General features: G+C 43.1%; 1 protein-coding gene across 2 annotated transcripts; it reads right to left on the reverse strand.

The window, feature by feature from the left end:
* Positions 1-1,563: 1,563 nt before the first annotated feature.
* On the reverse strand, positions 1,564-18,591 carry FGF19 (fibroblast growth factor 19). Of its 2 annotated transcripts, XM_038180520.2 has the most exons (5): positions 18,417-18,591; positions 8,449-8,533; positions 7,239-8,280; positions 7,046-7,149; positions 1,564-3,845 (listed from the first exon to the last, which is right to left on the reverse strand). In XM_038180520.2, exons 3-5 carry the CDS (start codon positions 7,480-7,482, stop codon positions 3,513-3,515), a joined length of 681 nt encoding a protein of 226 aa, XP_038036448.1. In that variant the 5' UTR covers positions 7,483-8,280; positions 8,449-8,533; positions 18,417-18,591; the 3' UTR covers positions 1,564-3,512. The 2 variants fall into 2 exon arrangements, with proteins under 2 accessions (XP_038036448.1, XP_027315033.1); XM_027459232.3 differs by lacking the exon at positions 8,449-8,533.
* Between the last annotated feature and the right edge of the window lie 1,595 nt (positions 18,592-20,186).

Consider the following 20,186-nt stretch of genomic DNA (forward strand, 5'->3'; position numbering starts at 1 on the left):
AAATGATGTGTTTTTCCCACTTCCAGTTGCTTCCAAGGCAAACGTATCTCTGCTTTCATCACATCTGATGCCGCCTGAAAGGAGGGTTGGCTATCATACATTTTTGGAGAAAAGAAAGTACATTTATTTTATTATTATTAAACGAACAAGTCCTTCTCCTTGTCCCAGGGTTTCCATGAACATAGTTTCAGTACTTGGAGCAGGGGTAACACTGATACTTCGGTTCCTGAATAAAGGTTTTACAGCTCTTCACACTTCCCCAGAGTGGAAATGGAGATGCCCAGTATCTCCTTTTCTATAGCTTTCTCACTACTCTTACAACTCGTATTTACACATCATAGCTTCTAATTGAGACTTCACAAGGAGACATTTGACACCTGACCTTTTAAAACCCTTTACAGCTGTAAAACCTACTCCTGCAAAGGAAAGCCTGGCAATTGCCTTACTGTCTTTGAGAGATGGTGGCCAGCCAAGGCTCACATAGCGCAGAGCAAAAACGTGCGCGGTGGTGGTGCTGTTTGCATTCCCACAGAACCGAAGACAATGGTGTTCAAAGGTTTTGCACACCAAGTTCCTGACCGAGTCAGGTGTCTAATGGCAGGGAAAGCATTTTCCAGTAATCGTTCCACCTCACACAGGGATCTTGTCACTTTTCATAAGCAAAGCAGCCAGGCCTGGTCAGAGCTTGGATGGGAAACCTCCAAGGGAAACTAAAGTGCTTCAGGAAGTGGTGTGGGTAATTTAGCTCCTGGCATTCTTCCCCCTGTCTGAATAAATATTGAACCAACCTCTAACCATGCTGTTACAGTAAGGAACACCGTGCTGGTGGTGGAAGATGCAGACCCAAAGGTGTCAGCAAATAGGGTCACAAGATGCTATTCACATATGTAAGGATGCTCGACTTTGTGCTCTTGACAATATTCACAATAATGTTAAATCTACTTTAAAATCTCTCACTGGTTAATGTAAACAGTGTGCCCCCTGAATTCTGTCATTTGTTGTGTTTCCCATCAAGACTGTCTTAGTTTGCTTGTTTTCTGTTTTTTGATTTTTATGAAAGGGTCTTGACACATACCTGATGTTCAAAAATAATATAGTGTCTGATCAAAAACAGAAATGAAAAAGAAAAAAACAAAACAAAACAAAAACAAAACAAAAAAAAAAAAACAACCAACCAACCAACCAAACAAACAAAACAGAATACCCAAAGCACAAAAACTTTTGAAATAAAACAACTAGAAAGTCAGGACTGTGTCTCCCAACACATGAAGAGTAGGAACCCTCCGGATGTGCGGCAGTGGCTTAGCACAAAGGAGAATATGAAACACCATGGGAGATGTTCTGCAGCCAAGAAATCTGCAATTCCTGTGAGTCACCCTTGCAGCATTTCCAAACTGAAATGTTCAGTCCCTCTTTTCCTGCCAGAAATAAAGATCTTTTTCAGGCAACACGGCCATTTCCCCCCCCCCCCCCAGGTGCACTGATAAGTATGGTGCCATTCTGTAAAAGAGATCAGCCTTCTACCTACATCGCTTTTGTGTTTTGCAGGTGGATGGTTGATGTATTAATATAAAAATCCACTCATGGAGCATGTAGTGTGGTTCAAGTCTGGTTGGAAATTGCTACCTTTAGTGCCCACAATGTGCAGATGCTGGCGTACCAGCATGCAGCTTTGCCTGTGCTGGAAATTTGCTCTGGCTGCAGCCATCCGCAAATCCTCGCTGAAGAAGGAGCCATTTCCAAAACCCTTCCATGACAAAGATACTTTTCTTAGACTTGCAGTTTCATGTGAAGCTCAGCAGCAACTGGCGGCAGACGGACTTGAAGTCCAGCATTGGCCCTAACTGGCTTTGGGAAACTCACTCTGTGTTGTACTTCAGCTGCACCTCTCCACACAGGTGCTGTGGACCCAGACTCCATGGTTTGATAAAGCTCCTTGAAGTGTCTACTTCACAGTTACAAAAGAGTCAGATACATTTCCATGTTGAAGATGATTTTTTATTGCAAATGTACACATTACACTACTGATAATGCACAGAAAAAAGCTATTGTTTCCTAAAATTTCATGATTACAAAACTTCACAAAATTTGTTACAACTAAAAAACCCACCTTCAGGAGTATATAAATAGAATTTCGCGCATAAATAACAGTAACAAAATAAACAGATGTATGTATTCAATAAATTAATTATAAATATTGCATTGGCAATGAAGTGCTAGGTCAGAAAAAACACCAGTATTTCCAGTAGAGCTTTTGTACAGAAATCTCTATTATAAGTAAACCTTTAGAAATGAGTGGAATCCTGAAGTTTTTGTTTTTGTTTTTGTTTTTTTCCCTTTGGTTTCAGTTCGTTTATTCCTTTATCAAATTGTTATATGGGGAGAACAGAACTGAAGACATCAGCCATATGTTTTTTAGCCACAAAGTAGCCATGATCCCTTCCTGCAAGAAGAATGGCATGGCTGTCCCAGTTCTCGTTTATGTCACTATATTGTCTCTCCACTGATTTCAACTGATGCAGAATCAAGCCTGAAAGGACTTAAAAGAATTGCTGATGGCTACATATAAAACATGAAAAATCCGCTTTGCAATTGATGTGACCTATGCATTATCCATTTTCAGTCTTTCTCTCCATTTGCTCATGACATACATTTGTATATACAACAGAATCTGTATTTGAACACAGATTTGAACTGCTTATTCCCTACGTGAAAACCAGAAATGCTAGTTCTGTACACACTTCAACCCCCATGCTGAATTCCCACTAATGTTAATGAGAAATCTATGCTGGATGATGCAGATCCCACAGTGAACATAAATTAGCCTATACAAAAATCAAAGATCCAGTTTTCTGAAGTACCCCTTAGCAATAAGGGAAGGAAGAAATATTTCCCTTTCGTCCCTTCTTTCCTAAGGGAAGAAAAAGCACAATATACAGGCGGAATTGTTTTTCAGTGGTATGCTTTCAATAGAAAGTTTTCCCAGAACCTTGTCAGCAGCTTTTCAAGAGACAGCATTAACTCTAGTTCACATAACCACATTTGCTAGGTCTTCCTTAATCATATTTTGTTCCGAATGTTTGTCTTTAGCCTCTGAAGCTACCAGATTTTGAAGCCTCTGAAGCTACCAGATTGTGAACCTTCCCGTGAACTGCAAAAAGGTTTTCTGCATTTGCTCCTGTGAGCAGAAATAACAGGTGAACATAGGTGGCAATGAATTGGATGTACAAAAACTGTAATTATTTCATCATCACCACGTTAATGGAGGAACTCCAATGAATGCATTAAGCTTTTCTTATTTAATCCTTCTTTCTCAAAAAAAACCCTACGGATAGGCAATTCTTTAGAAGATAGCCTCTGAGCACTCATCTCTTACCGGTACAACACACTGTATGGAAAAGACTGGCTCCATACTGAAATATATAAAAAAAAGTTTGAAACATCACTACACGAGAAGCTAACCACCTGCAATATTCTGCAACATTTCTTTAAAACCGTGTGTGTAATCAGCATCATTTCTGAAAGCTGGGGCTCTTCACTGGAGACAGTTTGGAGGTGATCCCAAAGGGATCCATGCTGTCCGTTTCAAGAGGCGATGAGTATACCTCTGGTTCAAAAGCCTGGCTATAATCACCGTATTCACCAAAGTCTGTTGACTCCACTGGCACCGTGTTGATCATAGGTAAGAAGTGAGATAGTGGAAGAAAATCTTTTCCTTTGAACTGTTGTCTTTGCTTGGCGCTACTCAAAGACACCGATATCCCGTATTTCTTTGATTTATATACGTTGTAGCCGTCTGGACGAATCTCCTCTTCAAAGGAACAATCTTCAGTGGAATACCTGAGCTGAACAGCAAGGAGTAAAGAGGATTACAAATGTGCTCACCAGATTCACTGTATTTGCTGTACAAATTCACTATACTCAACCACACCGTACACTGTACTCAGCCACAGCCTAAACCTCTGGCACCAGTCCTCCTCCCTCTCTGCCTGCCTGCTGTAGGGACACAGGCGGGACCTGTGGTGCTCACCATGGCTCTGATGGCTGCTCTTTGAGTTATGGACCAAGACCCACACTATAAGTCTAAAGCTCCCCGTGCTGCACATAGCATGTCTGCTAGGGGTCAAGGCCATTAGAAGACCTAATGCAGAACTCCTGAAGCTTGTGCATGTCTGTCACACCAGATACGCTTTGAACCAGGATGTGTGTGTACTTCTCCACAGCTACCAATGACCCTGTCCTGAGCAAAGGGAAAAAGAACCTCAGTTGGCAATGCTTATTTAAATAAACTGTCCTTATTTGCTGACAGTTCTTGTCTGAGACCTAATCCAACAGCCCTATGGTACAAAACTCCAGTGCTGTTAGAGATTCGCCTGTGTAAGGGCTTTGGGATCAGGACAGTAGAAAGGCAGTACTGTCAAAGCCAGCATTTACACAAATGTGGCCAGAGATTAAAATAATACTAAAAAGGTAACTGCCTTTTTTTTTTTTTTTTTTTTTTTCACAGCATTTATTGAAATAACAAAGGAACAATTCATGCAATGTTATTTTCTCATTAGACTTAAGTTAGAACTGTCAATTTAATAGCAGTGCAAGTTAAGATCTTGTATAGGAGAATATTTTTTCTTAAGGATGAATTTGTAGAAATACACTTGTGACATATTGTGCAGATATCAGGATTTAGTATCACCAGGTTAGATCATTTCATAAGCACTGCATTTCTCACAGCTTTGGTGTTATTTCAGGCTCAGCCACCACAGGTGATTGAACTCACGGTCAATAAAAGACAATTGCTGACAATGGCTCAGTCTTCAGTGATAAGTGTTTGTCCACGAATGCTCTGCCTGTCTAAATATAGAACATCTGATACTTCTCAGTCATCCCTCAAACATCATCAAGAATATGGAGTACAAGTAAATGCTTGCATTTGGCTGTCATTTAAAAGCCCTTTTTAAACTAATCAATTTTTTTTTTTTTTAAAAAAGGCATTTTCTCCAATATAAATTACACAGTATATGTCCTTCCACACACAATATATCTCAGAAAAGCATACATATATGGCACGTAATTATGGCTGAATTGTTGCCTGTCCTTATTCCTACGAGTGGTCAGCCTCACTAACGAGGATGATGAAATAGCAGAGCTTTTTGAGCAAGTGCACATAACAAACCATGACGGTTATTGATTGAGCCCCCTGTGTCTCAACTGGATCGTCCCCTCTTGACTACGTTAGGATCGTCTCTAGAATTATTTTTAATAAGTATCAAATGCATTTTAGGTATTTCCATTTTTTTTTCCATAGGAGGAATTCATAATATGTTAATATATCAAGCAGTTTTAACAGATTTCTGCTAAACTACAGAATTCCTGAGACAGGCTACAGCACACTGCACATTCAAAACCAGCCCCAGTGACTAATTTTCCATGGTGTTGGAAAGGGGCACGTCTCAGGAGGGCACGCGGTCACTGAGTTCAGTCCCCAGACACTGCATCTGCCCTTTCGTTCTTCCACTGCTGAAGACAGTGCTGATAAGGCAAAGGCTTCCCTGCAGAGCTTGTCTGCCCCAGCTGATAGCAGAGAGGTGATAGCAGGTGTCATGAACGACCTGATTTCTCACCTTCAGTCTGAGCTGGGCACGGTCTCAGCAGTGTTTCTTTGGCAATCGGAGGAATACAGCTGGCATATGCTAGAAACCATCTATTTCTACCTTCCGAATAAATACACCCCTAGAGCAGAGTGGCTATAGGAGAGAGGGATGCGTCTCTTAAGAGAAATCTCTCTGTGTGTAAAATCCTATTCCTTTCACTTCTGTGATTATTGTTGCTGAAGCCAATAAAACTATTTCCCAGAATATGGCAATAAAATTGGTCCATGACACAAGGATGTGATGGTAATGTCAAAAAAATGCCAACAACCTGCAATGGATATTATACAGCAACAAACCCAGTCAAGGGATATTCATTAGGTTTCAAAATGGTATTATTGAAAACTATTTTAAAATTCTGTGACTGCTAAAGTCCAGCCGGCAGCTCCAGTGGGTGCAGGACCCGGACTCTGTTTTGCTTTCATCGATCATTTTGCTTTGGATTTACATTAAAACTTTAAGCTAATAATTGACCCACCAGATGATCTGAGCCTATACACCTTATCACTGCATCGATTGTCTGATTCTAGCCCAGAAAAGCAAGGAAATTGAGACAGAAAGGCTAAATCCTGTGTTGCCCATTCAGTCCATAACTTTATCTGTCTTGCTCTCATAAAAGACACCGGGAGTTCTGACAATGGGCCAGGTCCTTGCCCTACTGAAATCAGCAGAAATTTTGCCAGAGTTATCAAAGCAGAACCGAGCTGTATCTTAACTACAGCACAGTAAAAACCATCGCTCCGTGCAGCTCAGGCTCCTGTAGAGCAGTTACACAAAGACTGACTCTGAGCTCACACCCTAGCAGCTCATGCATATGGCTTACCAACCCGAGTTTATATCGCTGATAATGTCCAGCAGACATGCTAGCATACAGAGATAAAGAGCACGAGCTAACAGTGTGGGACCAGAGTCACTAAACTCCTCAGCCACCAAGAGTCCTGCAGGTGTGCTGTTATCCCAAGACAGAAGTGGGACAACAGGGATGAGCCCTTCCTGCCCCCAAAGTCCCATTTCTGTTTGGTACCACCTAGAGGGTCAGCAATCCCGTGTGGTGGTTATCTGGGTGCATCTCCCTTCCAAAGGAGGCATCTTATATAGATATATTTTGGGATATCTGAGCTGAACAGCAAGAAATTGTTCAGATCCGATGGCCTGACTTAATCTGTTTCTGGGGCAGAAACGCAGCCTCCAACCGATGAGACTTATAAACGCCCCCAATTCTGGTCTATACTATATTTTCTGTATACAACAGATTCGCTGCATTGGGAACGCTGTTCCCGTGTCGCCTCCTTCTAGTAACCCCTTCCAGGCGACGCGAATCGCCCGCCGGTCCTACAGCGAAAAGGGGGCTCCTGGGGAGGGGATGGGGGGGAGCTGGCAGAGCCGGGGTCGCAGCTCACCTGCCCGTGCAGCCGCCCCGCCTCGTCCATGCAGAGGTAGCGGGAGCTCCGCACGCCCTTGATGGCCACGGTGCGCACTGCCACGGCGCGGATCTCCAGCAGACCTGCGGGGCAGAGGCGAGAGAGCGGCGTGAGCCCAGCCCGTCCCGTCCCGTCCCGTCCCGCCCCGTCCCCGCAGCGCCCCGCTACTCACTGTGCGGGCTCTGGCTGCCGGCCGCGTCCACCCGGCCGTCGGCGCCGATCCTGAGGAAGCAGCTGAAGAGCCCGTGCTTGCTGGCGGTGTAGAGGTGCCGCAGCCGGATGGGCTCCCCCCAGCCGTAGTTAACGTGCGGGCCGGCGTCGGGCAGCGGCAGCGAGCGGGCGGCGGCGGCGGCGACGGCGGCGGCGAGCCCCAGCAGCGCCAGGGCGGCGCGGCGGGCGGCGGGGCGCGGCCCCATCGCGGGCGGCTCTGGAGGGGCGCGGAGAGGGGAGGGGGGAGGCCGGGCGCTCGGCTCGGCTGGCGGTGCGGCGGGATGTAGCTGGGGCGAAGCCGGCCCCCCGGCCTTTTATAGGCCTCCGTTATCAGCCCGATCGATTCGGCCGCATCCAGCTCCAATATAGAGCCCGTTTCATAGCGGGAATTGGCCGGGGCGGGCACTCCCCCCGAAAATATTGATCGGGTGACATCATGGCGCAGGGGACACCCTGAAGGCGCTCCCTCCCCATCCGCACCTCCAAGCTTCGCCGTCGGGGCTCCGGCCGCGCCCCTCCCCGCCACCCGGGGCTGCCCCGACGGGCCGTGCCGGGCCGTGCCATGCCGTGCCGGGCCGGGCCAGGCCGGGCGGTCCCGCAGCCCGGCCCTGAACTGAGCCTCGGAGCACACGGGGTCGGGGGTGCGCGACCCGCAGGCGTGGAGGTGCCCCGGGGCACCCTCCGGAGCCGAGCCTCGGCTCTGCCGCTTGCCCGTCCCCCGTTTCTCCGGTCAGAAACCAGGCGGCTGCGCCCCCGGGGATGCTGGTGCGAGCAGGCTGGGAGAGGGAGCCGGGGCTCCGCGGCCGCCGCCTGGCACCGCAGGGCTCGGGCAGGGCGGGGGGCGCCGCCTCCGCTCCCCCCCGGCTGCTCCGGGCCGTATTGCCGCCCGGCCATCCCCCGCCGGGTCGCTAGATGGAGCCTGGCACCCGGCGTGCGGGCTGGCCTCGCCGTCGGGGAGCTGCTGCTTGGGGGGCTCTCCAGCTCCTCTCCTTCCCTGTTCGTACCTAGAAATAGGGAGAAAAAAAAAATAAAAAAAAAAAGCGTGTGTAGTCAAACTGTATCGCCCCCGGCCAGGAGCCCGGCATAAGCATGAAGCAGATTTTGTCCCTGACCGTGTACCAGCAGCTTTTCCCAGGTGGGCTCTTTTCATGGAAAGAAGCAGACACACGCACCTCTTGTTTGCTCGGTGCTTTCTGCATCTCAGGGGCACGCCAGGGGATCATTGCTGACTCTTCTGTTGTCCATCCAACCTAAGCACTAAAGGAATTTTCTCAGATACCAAGAGAGAAAATATGCATTGATGGGATTTCATAAAGAAAGAAAAAATCTTTCCCCCACAGGATACATAAACTAACAGTTAAGCAAAAACATAACCTTGCCCCAGCAACTTCTCTGAAGCAAGCAAACAAAATCTTCCTGTCAGCTCCCAAATATTGTTTTACTACCTGCTTAGTTTCATCTTTTTGTCTGAACGCTTGCATCTCTGTCCTGTAAACACTCATACAAATAACTTTACTTTATGACTAATCCTAGCTCAGAGAGGCTGTGCATTTAGACAAGGCCATGCAAAATCATGGAGGTTTGAAGGACGATGACTTGCATGTGCATACATGCTTATATGGTGCATAATCACCACATGTACCTTACGGCACTGAAGTTACCACGTTGGTTATTTAGTGTTTGAATGTTCAGGGCCTTGCATCACCAGCTCCCTGGAGCAAGGGATTATATGTCACCAGCCATTTCAAAAGCAACCACTGCTTTTGACTACTTCTTTTTCCTTTTTGCTGGTCAGATTGAGGAACCCAGAAAGAAGCCCAGATTTCTCTGCATGGGTGATGAGTAATTAACAAAAATCAGGATGGCATCACCTTCAGGTGTCTCCTGCTGCATCCTCCAAATTACAGGCTGATTTGAGAAATTATGTCCTTTCAAACATCACACAAGTTCACAATATTATGAAAACAGCAAATAATAGCAAGGAGTCTGGGACCATATATATATAAACATTTATTTTTTTCCCTCTGCACAATTCTGCAACATTATTACATGGCTGCTACAGAGGCAGTTCATAACCCCGGGCCCCACAGCACTTGTGCACGTAACTCATCCTGGCTGCATGTGCATTCTTCAAGGTATCGAGCACCCACCACACACACAGACATTATGGTCGGAAATGAATCTGAAAGGCTTTGGTCCATTTTGTTGTGCATCCCAGTGAATAGAAACTATTTTATGTGTACTGATGATCTCATACTGTAGTGTTAATAATATTCACCATCATAAATATACACTGGTTTCTTCATCAAAATGTCAAATTTCTTTCAAGCAGCAAAGAATTGATGCTTGACTTGCTTATTCATTTTAATGGTATTATTCCTTAATGAGGATCAAAAACTGAGGTGGGAAGGACAAATCATTTGCACTAAATGATGCTTCAAATCAGTGAAAAAGCTGGCTATAGGTGAGAATTGCCTACTGATTAAGAGCTTTTAAAAGTTATTTTAATTGTTACTGTTCCTGATGTTACATGGACTGATTTTTAAAGTCTCAAATCAGATCAAATGAAAATGAAGTGCTTAACTCTCTCTCTCTCTCTCTCTGGAATTACCTCTCTTAACTCTCTGGAATTACCTCTCTTAATATAGGAATCTTTCAATCTAATTCATTTGTCCAAGTTCCTCTGGAGCTAGTAACCGAGGTTAAGAGCCTCCATCTACTTATCTGGATTGGATAGTACCAATCCTACCTCAAAACAGCTTTTTAAGAAATAAGGGTTAAATAATCTCTTGAAGTAGTTATTCCTTTATTGGCTCTGGAAAACAAACAAACAAACAAACAAACAAAGCCTTAGTGATTAAGCCCTATTCAGTACCTTATTTTAAACTAGAGCTAAATGAGCTGACAAATCTCACCATTTTCAACATACAATAGCTGTAGTGTGATTTTCATGTCAGTTCCTATATGTATCACTGAGCTTTATCATTTATTGGCATTCTTTTCCTAAAGTTCTACAGAAATACATGTCTTTGTGTGTTTCTACAGATGTATTTGCAGAGACATTATAGGGGAAATCAGACCATCACTTCCAGTGCTGTATCTGCTCCCTACATAAACAGAGCAAGGAAACCTGGTAGTGTAGGACTTTTCATTTTTCTGGGGACAGAAAAAAAAAGGAAAAAAAGTCTTGTAGAATAAAAATACCTCTAGAATAGTACAAAATAGTACACAACTGAAAAAGCATTTTCACCTGTTGTAATGAATCATTTATTTCCACTGCTGTTTTCAGTGGCCCTATGTAATTTCAGCAGAACAAAAACTTCATCTTTGTGTAACACTAAAGCTGAACTGCATGTGGTTTGTAAGGACATGACTGCCTATGTTTTAAAACTCAAACATTCAGAGATCCTGGAGCATGCCAAAACGATAACAGAGGGTTTATGCCTTTGTAGGCAATAGCATTACTGGAACTAAGTGAAACAAATCCAAAGAAGATTGCTACATACTGGTCAGACATAGGGCATGAAACCACCCCTGAGTAGAGGCTACCTTGTGATGGAGATCAAAGGAAAAATTACATAGGAGAGTCACTCAATGCTGAGTGAGGGTCAAAATGTGATGAATTAGATCTGTCCAGAATGAAAAGGCATCTGTTCAAAAGTAGAATAACTTTAGAATATCTACAGAAGATAATGGTGAAAACTTTCTGTATACAAGTCATTGTAGAAAAAAGCAAACAGTACAGGAATTTTAAAGACGTTTTGCTTCTGATGAGGTATCTTTGGGATCTTCCACAGATTCAGGAGCAGGCATTACATGAATGTGATTCAGTATTACTTCTGAGTAGAGATCTGTAAGTCTTTTCCCCTTTTTGCTGAACTCAGAATTACAGAGGCTGTAAGTACTCTGAGGGGAGTAAGGTCCCAAGAAGAGCTGGAGGTGTCAGTGCTAATTCCTTTAGTTCTGAGTTCTGCTACCGTTCCTGCATGCTGTCCCATAAGTGACAGCAAAAAGACAGCCTTTACTTGCCCCAGTGGCAGAGGGATGGCAGGACAGAGTCTGTCAGGCAATGAGGGACGGCAGAAGTGAAGACACAGTACACTGTGATATGCAGTCATTTGAGCACGGGGTTGTTCTATAAAGAGCCTTATCCACACAGCACAAGTTAAAAAACCTGCCTAAGAAGGAGAGGTTACTCCACCATATGTCAAGGACTGCTCTGCTTCCCAGCTGCTTCTGCAATCCAAGAGGCATAAAGGTGACAATATTTCTCCCTGGGCTGCAAATGAGCACAGAATTAAGATTCCACAGTTCCTGCTGCATGCATCCACTGACAGGATGTCTTGCAGGCGTTCACAAAGGCTCTCCCCAGATATCATGAGGATTGCAGTCCCCAGTGAATTAGCAGGATCCAAATGCATCAGATACTTGAAGATTTTCACATAATCAACTTCTGGAGGGGTCCCTGTTCTAAAACTGCTCTACCAAGTGGTCACCGCACTGGAGAGATTGTTGCTACTGTAATTGGTAGTGGCATGCGTTGTCGCCGGTTCTTTCTAATGAATACAGCCAGACAACTAATTCAAACATGTCTCACTGTTCTGTTATCTAATGCTTTCTTAACTATTGCTATCAGTCAATGCATTCCTGAGAGCAATATTTAGTCTGGAATTGATTTGAAACTTCCACGGTCAAATGATATCTTGCGATTAAGTCTACTGTAAAGCTCACCAAAGTTTCATCAGATTCAAGTGACCTGGAAACATTTCTTTTTCCCTCACTCTAAACAGTTATTGCATGGGAGAAAAATAATCATTTCCTACAAAAGTGAGGCTTCAAACTCACAAAAATATGTAGTCAGAGCTGTGGTCCTGTTCAAATAGATCCAAAACCCTACAGAGCCAGAATTAATCAGGTGATCTTAATCAGTCCTGTTCAATGATACTTGCCATGAAATTACTGCTGAAGAATACTTTTTTTTTTTTTTCTTTCTCTATGAGAATCCCACTCTTGCTAATACATAGGAAAGATCTGCAGACACTTGCTACAATAAGTTTCTTGGTGGACAGACATGGAGTAGTGCATGGCTTCTGATTTTTCCTATAAAAGTTAGTTTCAGATTGCTCAGTCCTGTTCAGACTGAGCATGTGGATGTGGAAGGTTAGAATTATACATGGCTGGGGAACTCTTGCTAATATTCCACTGTAGATAGCTGTGGGGTTCTGGGATCTGGGCTTCAAACATTTGTACAAGGTCAGGCAAAAAGTATTCTGAGGTATGTGCTGAGTACATTACAACAATTTACCACATTGTGGAGTAAGAGAGAAGGGGAGTTAAGAAGTCAGCAAAAACTTAGTTTTCTTGCTACCTATTATTTCATGTTACTCTGCTGCTTATCATTCCTAGGAATTGCAAGTCACCAACAGAACTGGATAAACACAGAAATGTAAATGATTAGTGAATGCTGGTGAACATAGTGTCAAAGTTTCAATTTATTCTACAAGCTGGAGGTTTGTATAATGCTTATTCATCTACTGTCATCACTTTTAATTATTACGATACTGCAGGAAGGACTCTTCATGAAATGATGAAGCCCTTTGTGAAACAGTTCTGAACAAATGCAAACTTAAAAAACATATAAGGTTTCCTGGTGGCGTCTTTTAAGACTGTTAAGAATATTTTACACACAGACATATCCTCAGCTTCTGGAAAACAAAGTGATTAGGATGAATCAGTAGATACCTTCCTTTCATTTCAGCTGTTAATCTGTACCTAAAAGTAAGGAGGAACATCTTAAAAGGAAGTAATAAAATTCTTGTATGACTCCTTCAAAGCCTGTTTAGTAGATAGTTACTTCACTTGTTTTTTTATTTTGTTTTTTAAAAGTGTGATATCTTCCCTCTTTCTTCACAAGACACCCAGACTCGATCTTTAATGTAGTTGACACTACTCATGTAGAAAGTTGTGAGAAAGGCTTTGCAAAAGAGGAAGGGGATGAAGAATATTAGTAACTGTTCTTCCACTTGGATACCATAGGAAATAATTTTCTACTGAAAGACAGCCTATATACCACAGCTGTGGAGTAGCTGCATGATTTGCCAAGGATCTGGAAACTGAATTTATAGTAAGTAACTTTCCCTGACGTTCCTTATTGCAGCTTCTTAACTAGGCAGATTTGCTACCACGAAACATGGCTGGGGGACATTTGGGGTCAAGAACTGAAGGGCAAAGGTTACTGAAGCATCCTGCCAATGCAGCTAAAATTGACCTTTATTTGACAAAGCAGAAGTAACATGGGATCTAAAAGAATGGTATTCAAATAGCTAGTCCATCCAAAACATTGCATTTGGATTGATCCTAATCAGCCATAATTTCCTAGTTTAATGGCCAATTAAAAGGCCATTTGAAAGTAAGAGAAGCAGAACAAATCAGCATGGAAAAAGCATGTCTGGTCTTTAGAAAGTAATTCACGTTTGTTTAGGTTTTACACATCTGACTCCTGATAAAACTAGTAGGTAGCACATTCAGATTCTAAAAGTAATTCAGGTTCATTAAATAACTTGTTCCAGTATGAGACAAAATCTGAAACATTGCTGAAAAGTGAAGTGAAATACCTGCATTGAGACAAGGGATTTATCTTTCTAAACGTCACATCAAATATTAAATGGAATGTGAAATCCCCCACTACCCAGCTGTTGTGCATGTTATGTACCTTGACCTGATGTAAGAAGCAGAATTACACTCAGTATTTCTTTTATATGTATTTACAACTTTGATCAGACATATAATGGTCAGAAGGAACTTACCATCTTTAAATCCCAAGTGTTTTATTTTATTTTATTATTATTATTTTTAATTTTTTCCTGGAAACAACGTTTTTTAAACATTACTGTCCAAAGCAAGAGCCAAAATGCCCCTGGTTCTTTCACGGCTAAAGGTACAAGGAAGACCCTTGTATGACAGGGACACCACAGTTCTTGAAGTGAACAAAGCTGACCAAAGTACTGAGGATGAAAAAGTGAAATCATGATGCCTCTTTCACATGGTTTGGTCCAAATTTACTGGCTTACAGAAAGGTGTGACTTACATTCCACTAGTCACAGGGAGGCAGGACTGGGCCTCTGGTCCACGTACATTTGAACATGGGTGTGTTGATTCGGGAACTCATTTTGCAAAGGGGATTATAAAGATAGGTCTCCCAACTAATTCAGAGTTTAGCCCATTTCAGAAGACTTCTGGAAGTCCCTCTCACAGCTCTGTGCGGGGCACCAAAGCTTCATTCAACAGTGCAGTCTTCCCTAGACCAGTGTATTACTCTTTCTCAGAGGTCTCTAGCAGATAAAGCCTGTAAAAACACAGCTACCGATCTCTGTTACTGTAGCCTCGTTCTGCTGAAGAGCTGCTGTTGCTGGACAATAGGTTGCCCTTTTTCCATTCTCTTGACTAATAGGTCACATATTGCCATCAGCGTGACTTGGATTCGGTTAGGCAGACATGGCATTGATTGCATAATACTGTAGAAAAAAATAGCCGATGCTAATGGAATTGTCTCACATTTTACATGCATGCACAAATAAGCAATGAGGTAATGTTTTACCCTAGGCTTCCTAGCATAACATTGCACAGACAGTGAATGGATTTGATCGTCTCCCAGTCTGTACATTTATTCCTAGAGAGTTTTGCTTTTTATGTACGTGAACATGCACGGCTACAGCTTTTCCAACTTTAGATCAATGAGCCACACAGCAAATAGCACCGACTTGGCAGGTCCCCTGCATTCATCTGAATGAAATGAAAGGGAGCTCAGTTCTTGGCTCCAGTTTTCTGTCACACCATTGTCATTCAACAAAACGGACCAAAGAGACAAGCGATCAATCCATAAACTCGTGAAGCCTCGGTCTCCAGCTGTCATCAGCTTTGAGCTCTCTCCACTGATCTTATCTGTTGCAGAGTGATTGAAAGTAATTTGTTTTGGTTGAAAGTAATTTGTTTTGGAGAGTAATTAGATTATCTCTTGGGGGGCTTCCTACCTGGTGACCCAGTGTTTCTCCTTGGCTTGCTGCTCATTAACATCAATTACCATAGAGACACTCTTCAAAGGAAGGCTTGCACTGCCCAGGGTAGGGAACCTATTAAGAAATATGCTTCTCATTCCTGCTTGGAGATAATAAACCTTCTGATGTCAAACAATTACTTGTGGGTCAGACACATATGATCCCGCTGGGGCTCAAGCCTTTCATTTGCCATCCAGTGTGAAATGCTTAGTAATTAGGAAATGAGCTAGATCTTTCTATAACAGTGTGTATATTGACGTGAATATAATGGCCTCAAACAAACTCCTGCATGCTATTTGTGAGCATTTACTGGCACTGCCAAAGCAGTGTGCTAGGCAGGGTGGACTGGTAGGCAGCAGGCTACTCTGGAAAAACACAAGCAGACACGCTCCATCCCCGCTCACAGAGATATGCGAAGAGTGAGCAGGATAAACCCTTGTAGGGAAAAGTGCTGAAGGGCTCAAAAGTTCATGCTTTGACTCTTGGCCCCAGAATCAACTGCTTTTAATTGAGATAATTAATATAGTTATGTATATGACACAGCACTGATAAGCATTATAACAACACCAGTATCTATTTTTTCTGTAATCATGTGAGCTCTAAATGACTCCTTGCCTGACTGTGACATTTACTGGTAGTGATTACATCATTACTACTGTATGATAGCACAGAAAGTTACAAAACAAACAGGAAATATTATACCCTACCTTTTGAACCACGTCTCTTTTCAGACACAGCAAATCTGCATTAACTGCAGGCAGTTAGTTTACAAATTAATTTACAAACGTTCAGGCTAAGATTTCCCCTTGTTACATCTGATCTTTGTGCTGCTTGGACAGCAGAGTGAGATGGCAAACCAGAAACAGCCTGTAAAGGCAAGGCAGGGTTGTGGGGTTTCCTTGGCCCCCTAGAGCTCCTAGTGTCACCAACAGCCCCTGGGAGTGCAGGATGAGCTGGGGCTGACCACAGGGAAGCTGGGGGCAAGGCGGTGAAAACGTCCTCGTTCTGCAGCTGTTCACGGCTCCCTGCAGCTGTTGTGGTCCGCAGGGAGCGGGATGTGCTCTGGGGCAGCCTGGGGGGGTCAGGCTGGGAAGGACGCATCCTCAGTGCTTTCTGTCATCAAAATCTGCCCTGTTAGGTGATGCTCACTCTTCCATTTCAAATATGCGGCACAAGCCCTTTAAATATGTTTTCTGAAGAGCTGCTAAATGCTAACATCTGAAGTAAATAGCTGCTGTTTTTTTCCCCATTTGACTTGTTTGAGTAATTATGTCATTATATATGAAAGTGATTGTTTTATGTGTGCCAAGAAAGAATAAAGAAGACCTTTGATGAATACAGTGAGCAGCATGTAAATGTGGTGAAAGAATGCAGAGGCAAATGAATGACCTTTCTGAAACAGAATTTTTCCCTGCACCACCATTTTCGTCCACATTAAATTCAGTTAATGCGTTTACTTTTTCCTGCTGTGTATATTATAGCTGATTCCTCAGTGCTTCCTTTTCCTAATAAAATGCACATTGTCTAAAGTGTTTGCAATGTTCTTCAAACAAGCTACTGTGGGCCTGTCTATGAGCCAGACAGCGGCTGCTTGTACAAAGCAAAACATTTCCTCTTTCCAGAGTTCTCACAGAGTGTTTCTAACTTTAGGATTTCATCAGACTGTGTTTCTGTGATTTTTTTTTTTTTAATTAATGCTGAGCTATGGATGGTCTTTAGTCACCTCTCCCAACCCCTACAAACTTAAGTTAAATGAAAGTAAAAAACAAAAACAATCAACCAAAAACAATCATCCAACAACAAAAACACACTAGTTTAATTACTAATTATTTATTAAAGACTGAACAAGCAATGGAAAATAAATAACTTTTTGTTTCTCAGGGCTGAGGGCCTACGGAACCAGATTAGACTCCCTGAACCTATCCTTCTTTAACTGTGTACAGCATGGATGCTAGGTCTCAGCACCTAGGAAATTATGGGACAATTCATAATATTCACACCTTTTTACTTCTTAACTACCTCTTTTTTTTTCCTTTTTTTTTTTTTTCTTTTTTCTTTCTTTCTGTGCATGACAGATAGTTTACCCAGTAATTACAAATCTTGATGTGGCATTTGATAAACTCTGCTACAACATTCATTTTTTTTGCTTTGCAAGAAACATGATATTGTTTTATTTTGCACTTCAGATGCTTTGATTCCATCCTTTATCTCCTGATTCACCACCCTGACAGCTTAGACTAATGAGAAGAGTGTGAACCAAAACTCAATGAGTTCCTACACCTGAGCTTTTGTATCAGGCTGCCTGCTCCTAGTAGGTGCCGATTTCTGTTTACAAGGTGATTTCTGTCTCTTTATTCTAAAATTTCTGAAGTGTAGATACAAGGAATTATGGAGGGGATTATCACTGGCTTCCTATTTACTTGGGAGAAAGCTACCAAGGTAGCTATGCAAAGCAGGTTGCTAGATTAAAAAAAAAAAAAAAAAGGATCAAAAAGTATGAAGTCCATAACACAAATGCTGAATTTCCTCTTGGGAAAATGCCAGCTTATACAACCAGAAAACTGCAAATTGTACCAAGTCATAATGGGGAACCAAGGCAGGTCACATATCTCAGGAATACTGTGGGTAGATGCTTCTCTCTACAGCTGGCTTACAGTCCTGAGTGCCACATCCCATCCCCACCAAATGTATTGAAGATAGATAGAATCAGAGCCCAGAAGATTTGCCTCACATCTGGAGTGCTAATTCTGAGATGAACTTCCACAGGATCACAGAATAAGAGACTACTTCAATGGCTCTGTTAAATGATGTGACTCATGCGGGCCTTAAACACCCTACAGGAAAACTGTGTTCCTTCTTGGTTCTGTGCCACAGTACAGAAGAGAGGGTGAGATGGATAAAGTGGCAAAGAGGTATCCATTAATTTCTCTTTTTTTGGCCACTGAGTTATTCACTGTTACACATGTAATTGCCAAATCGCTTTTCTGTGAACAGTACATAGGAAAAAAAATGTTCATTTGGACAGTTGATCACAAAAGCTTTAGAAGCACACATCTTAGACAGTTTTAAATGTGAGAGTTACTTACCCAAAGCACAGCAATGCCAGGATATGAATGATGGAGCAGGTCACCTAGCATGGTAGGAAATGCCAAACACTTGGACATCCTAAACACAGGAAATGCAAGTTTTTCTCTTTGAAAAGAGTACCAGCGACAATCCTAGATTTGTATTAGAAGGTGTCTGCTGCCTCAGCTTGTATGAGCAACCAGCTGAAAAACTGATCACAGGTTAATTAATTAATGAGAGTCATCACCTGTTTGACGGCAATTCATTAACTCACATTTGTTACTGTCACAGTATATTTGACCACCCCAAGCTAAGAAGTGGCTTCTTAAGCTCCAGAAAGTGAAGTTACCAAGGTACAAAATACCAGATGCAGTTGTGAGGGGTTATGAGCTCATGTTTCCTCTTACCCCCAGGTTGGAGCTCAGGCTTCTTCCAACACTTCCAGTGTATGACCACAAATTTTGCCCTTTCTACCTCTCAAAGCTTTGCTCAGTCTGCTGTTTCCCACCTTGTGCTGCTGTGTAATCCTATTCAGTCCCCATACAAACAGCAGGGCCATGATGGATGCTGGGGACATGAGCAATGCTTCGCAGGAGAAAAGAAAACACCAGCACCCTCCTTATTTCACTGACACTGCGATCCTGTGCTGGCTGGTTCCCCCCATCCATTAAAGGGTTGTCGCAGGATAGTGATTACAGGGAAAGCTCCACTGGTTTCGCTTTGAAATACATAAAGGTGGTGTTCAGGTAATGCTTTTGACTGTTAGCCCTTTTGATGTCCACAGGCTTTATACTTGCACATCTGGAAGCCTGTGCACCTAGCTATAAGCAGGCATCGCAGCTATGTTTCACAGCTGGCTTTACAAAAGAGCAGCAAGACACACACCACTTACAAGTGACACTTTTTTTCCCTCAGCTTGCTTGAAATTGTACATCATTAGTTGTAACTTGCTTTGTTGACTGCATCATGCATTTTCCTTTCACTCACCTTCAAAGAGCCCCGCAGAATTCATGGTGGAGCCGGAGCTCAGGCGGCATTTGCTCTCAGGAGCTGGCCTTGAGACCCGCTGAGAAGCACATGAAGGCTTTGCTATGGGTGCTGAGAACCCCAGCCCTCCATGAGAGAGCGGGGATAACCTGCGAGTCAAGGGAGACATCGCGGGGTCTGTTTGGACACAAGTCTTACTAATTTCAGTCACACTAGCCTTTATTTAGTTATCTTTTACACAGCGATTCAACTTAAGTCCATATGAGCAATGCCAAAATGTCATTGCCATTCAAAAACTGCTTTGTGGTCTATGAAAAACTTGGTGTCAGCTCAAAACCAGTACTTTCTTACCCAGAAATTGAAGGTACCATCATTTCTTTTTGACAGACTTGGCTAAAATACTGTTGCACCTGAGCTGCTGTCCAGTTTGGAGAGCTGGCTCTGTCTTGCCAGGTGAGCGCTGTATTGGCCACCTTCCTACTACCAGCTGCCTACCTTACACTTACCACACTGCACAGCCCACCTACGTCCTTCTTTTGAGACCAAACACAAGCACAGTGTTCAATCATGACCTGACAGTATAAAAAAGACAAAATTAGCAAGTGGAGTAATGTTTTACTTGCTCGGCACTCATTAAAGTGTTGATATATCCAGGCAGCAGGAGTTCCAAGACTTCCCTCTTATCCCATGGCAGTATTGGGCAAGGGGGCTTGTCCAAAACTACAAAGTATCACCTTCTGTAAAATTTTTGTGGCATCCTGACCATTGTTTTGTCTTTATCCCCCTGGCTACTAATAATTTTT

This window comes from Anas platyrhynchos, chromosome 5, assembly GCF_047663525.1.
Source record: "Anas platyrhynchos isolate ZD024472 breed Pekin duck chromosome 5, IASCAAS_PekinDuck_T2T, whole genome shotgun sequence".
Classification (NCBI taxonomy): Eukaryota; Metazoa; Chordata; class Aves; order Anseriformes; family Anatidae; genus Anas; species Anas platyrhynchos.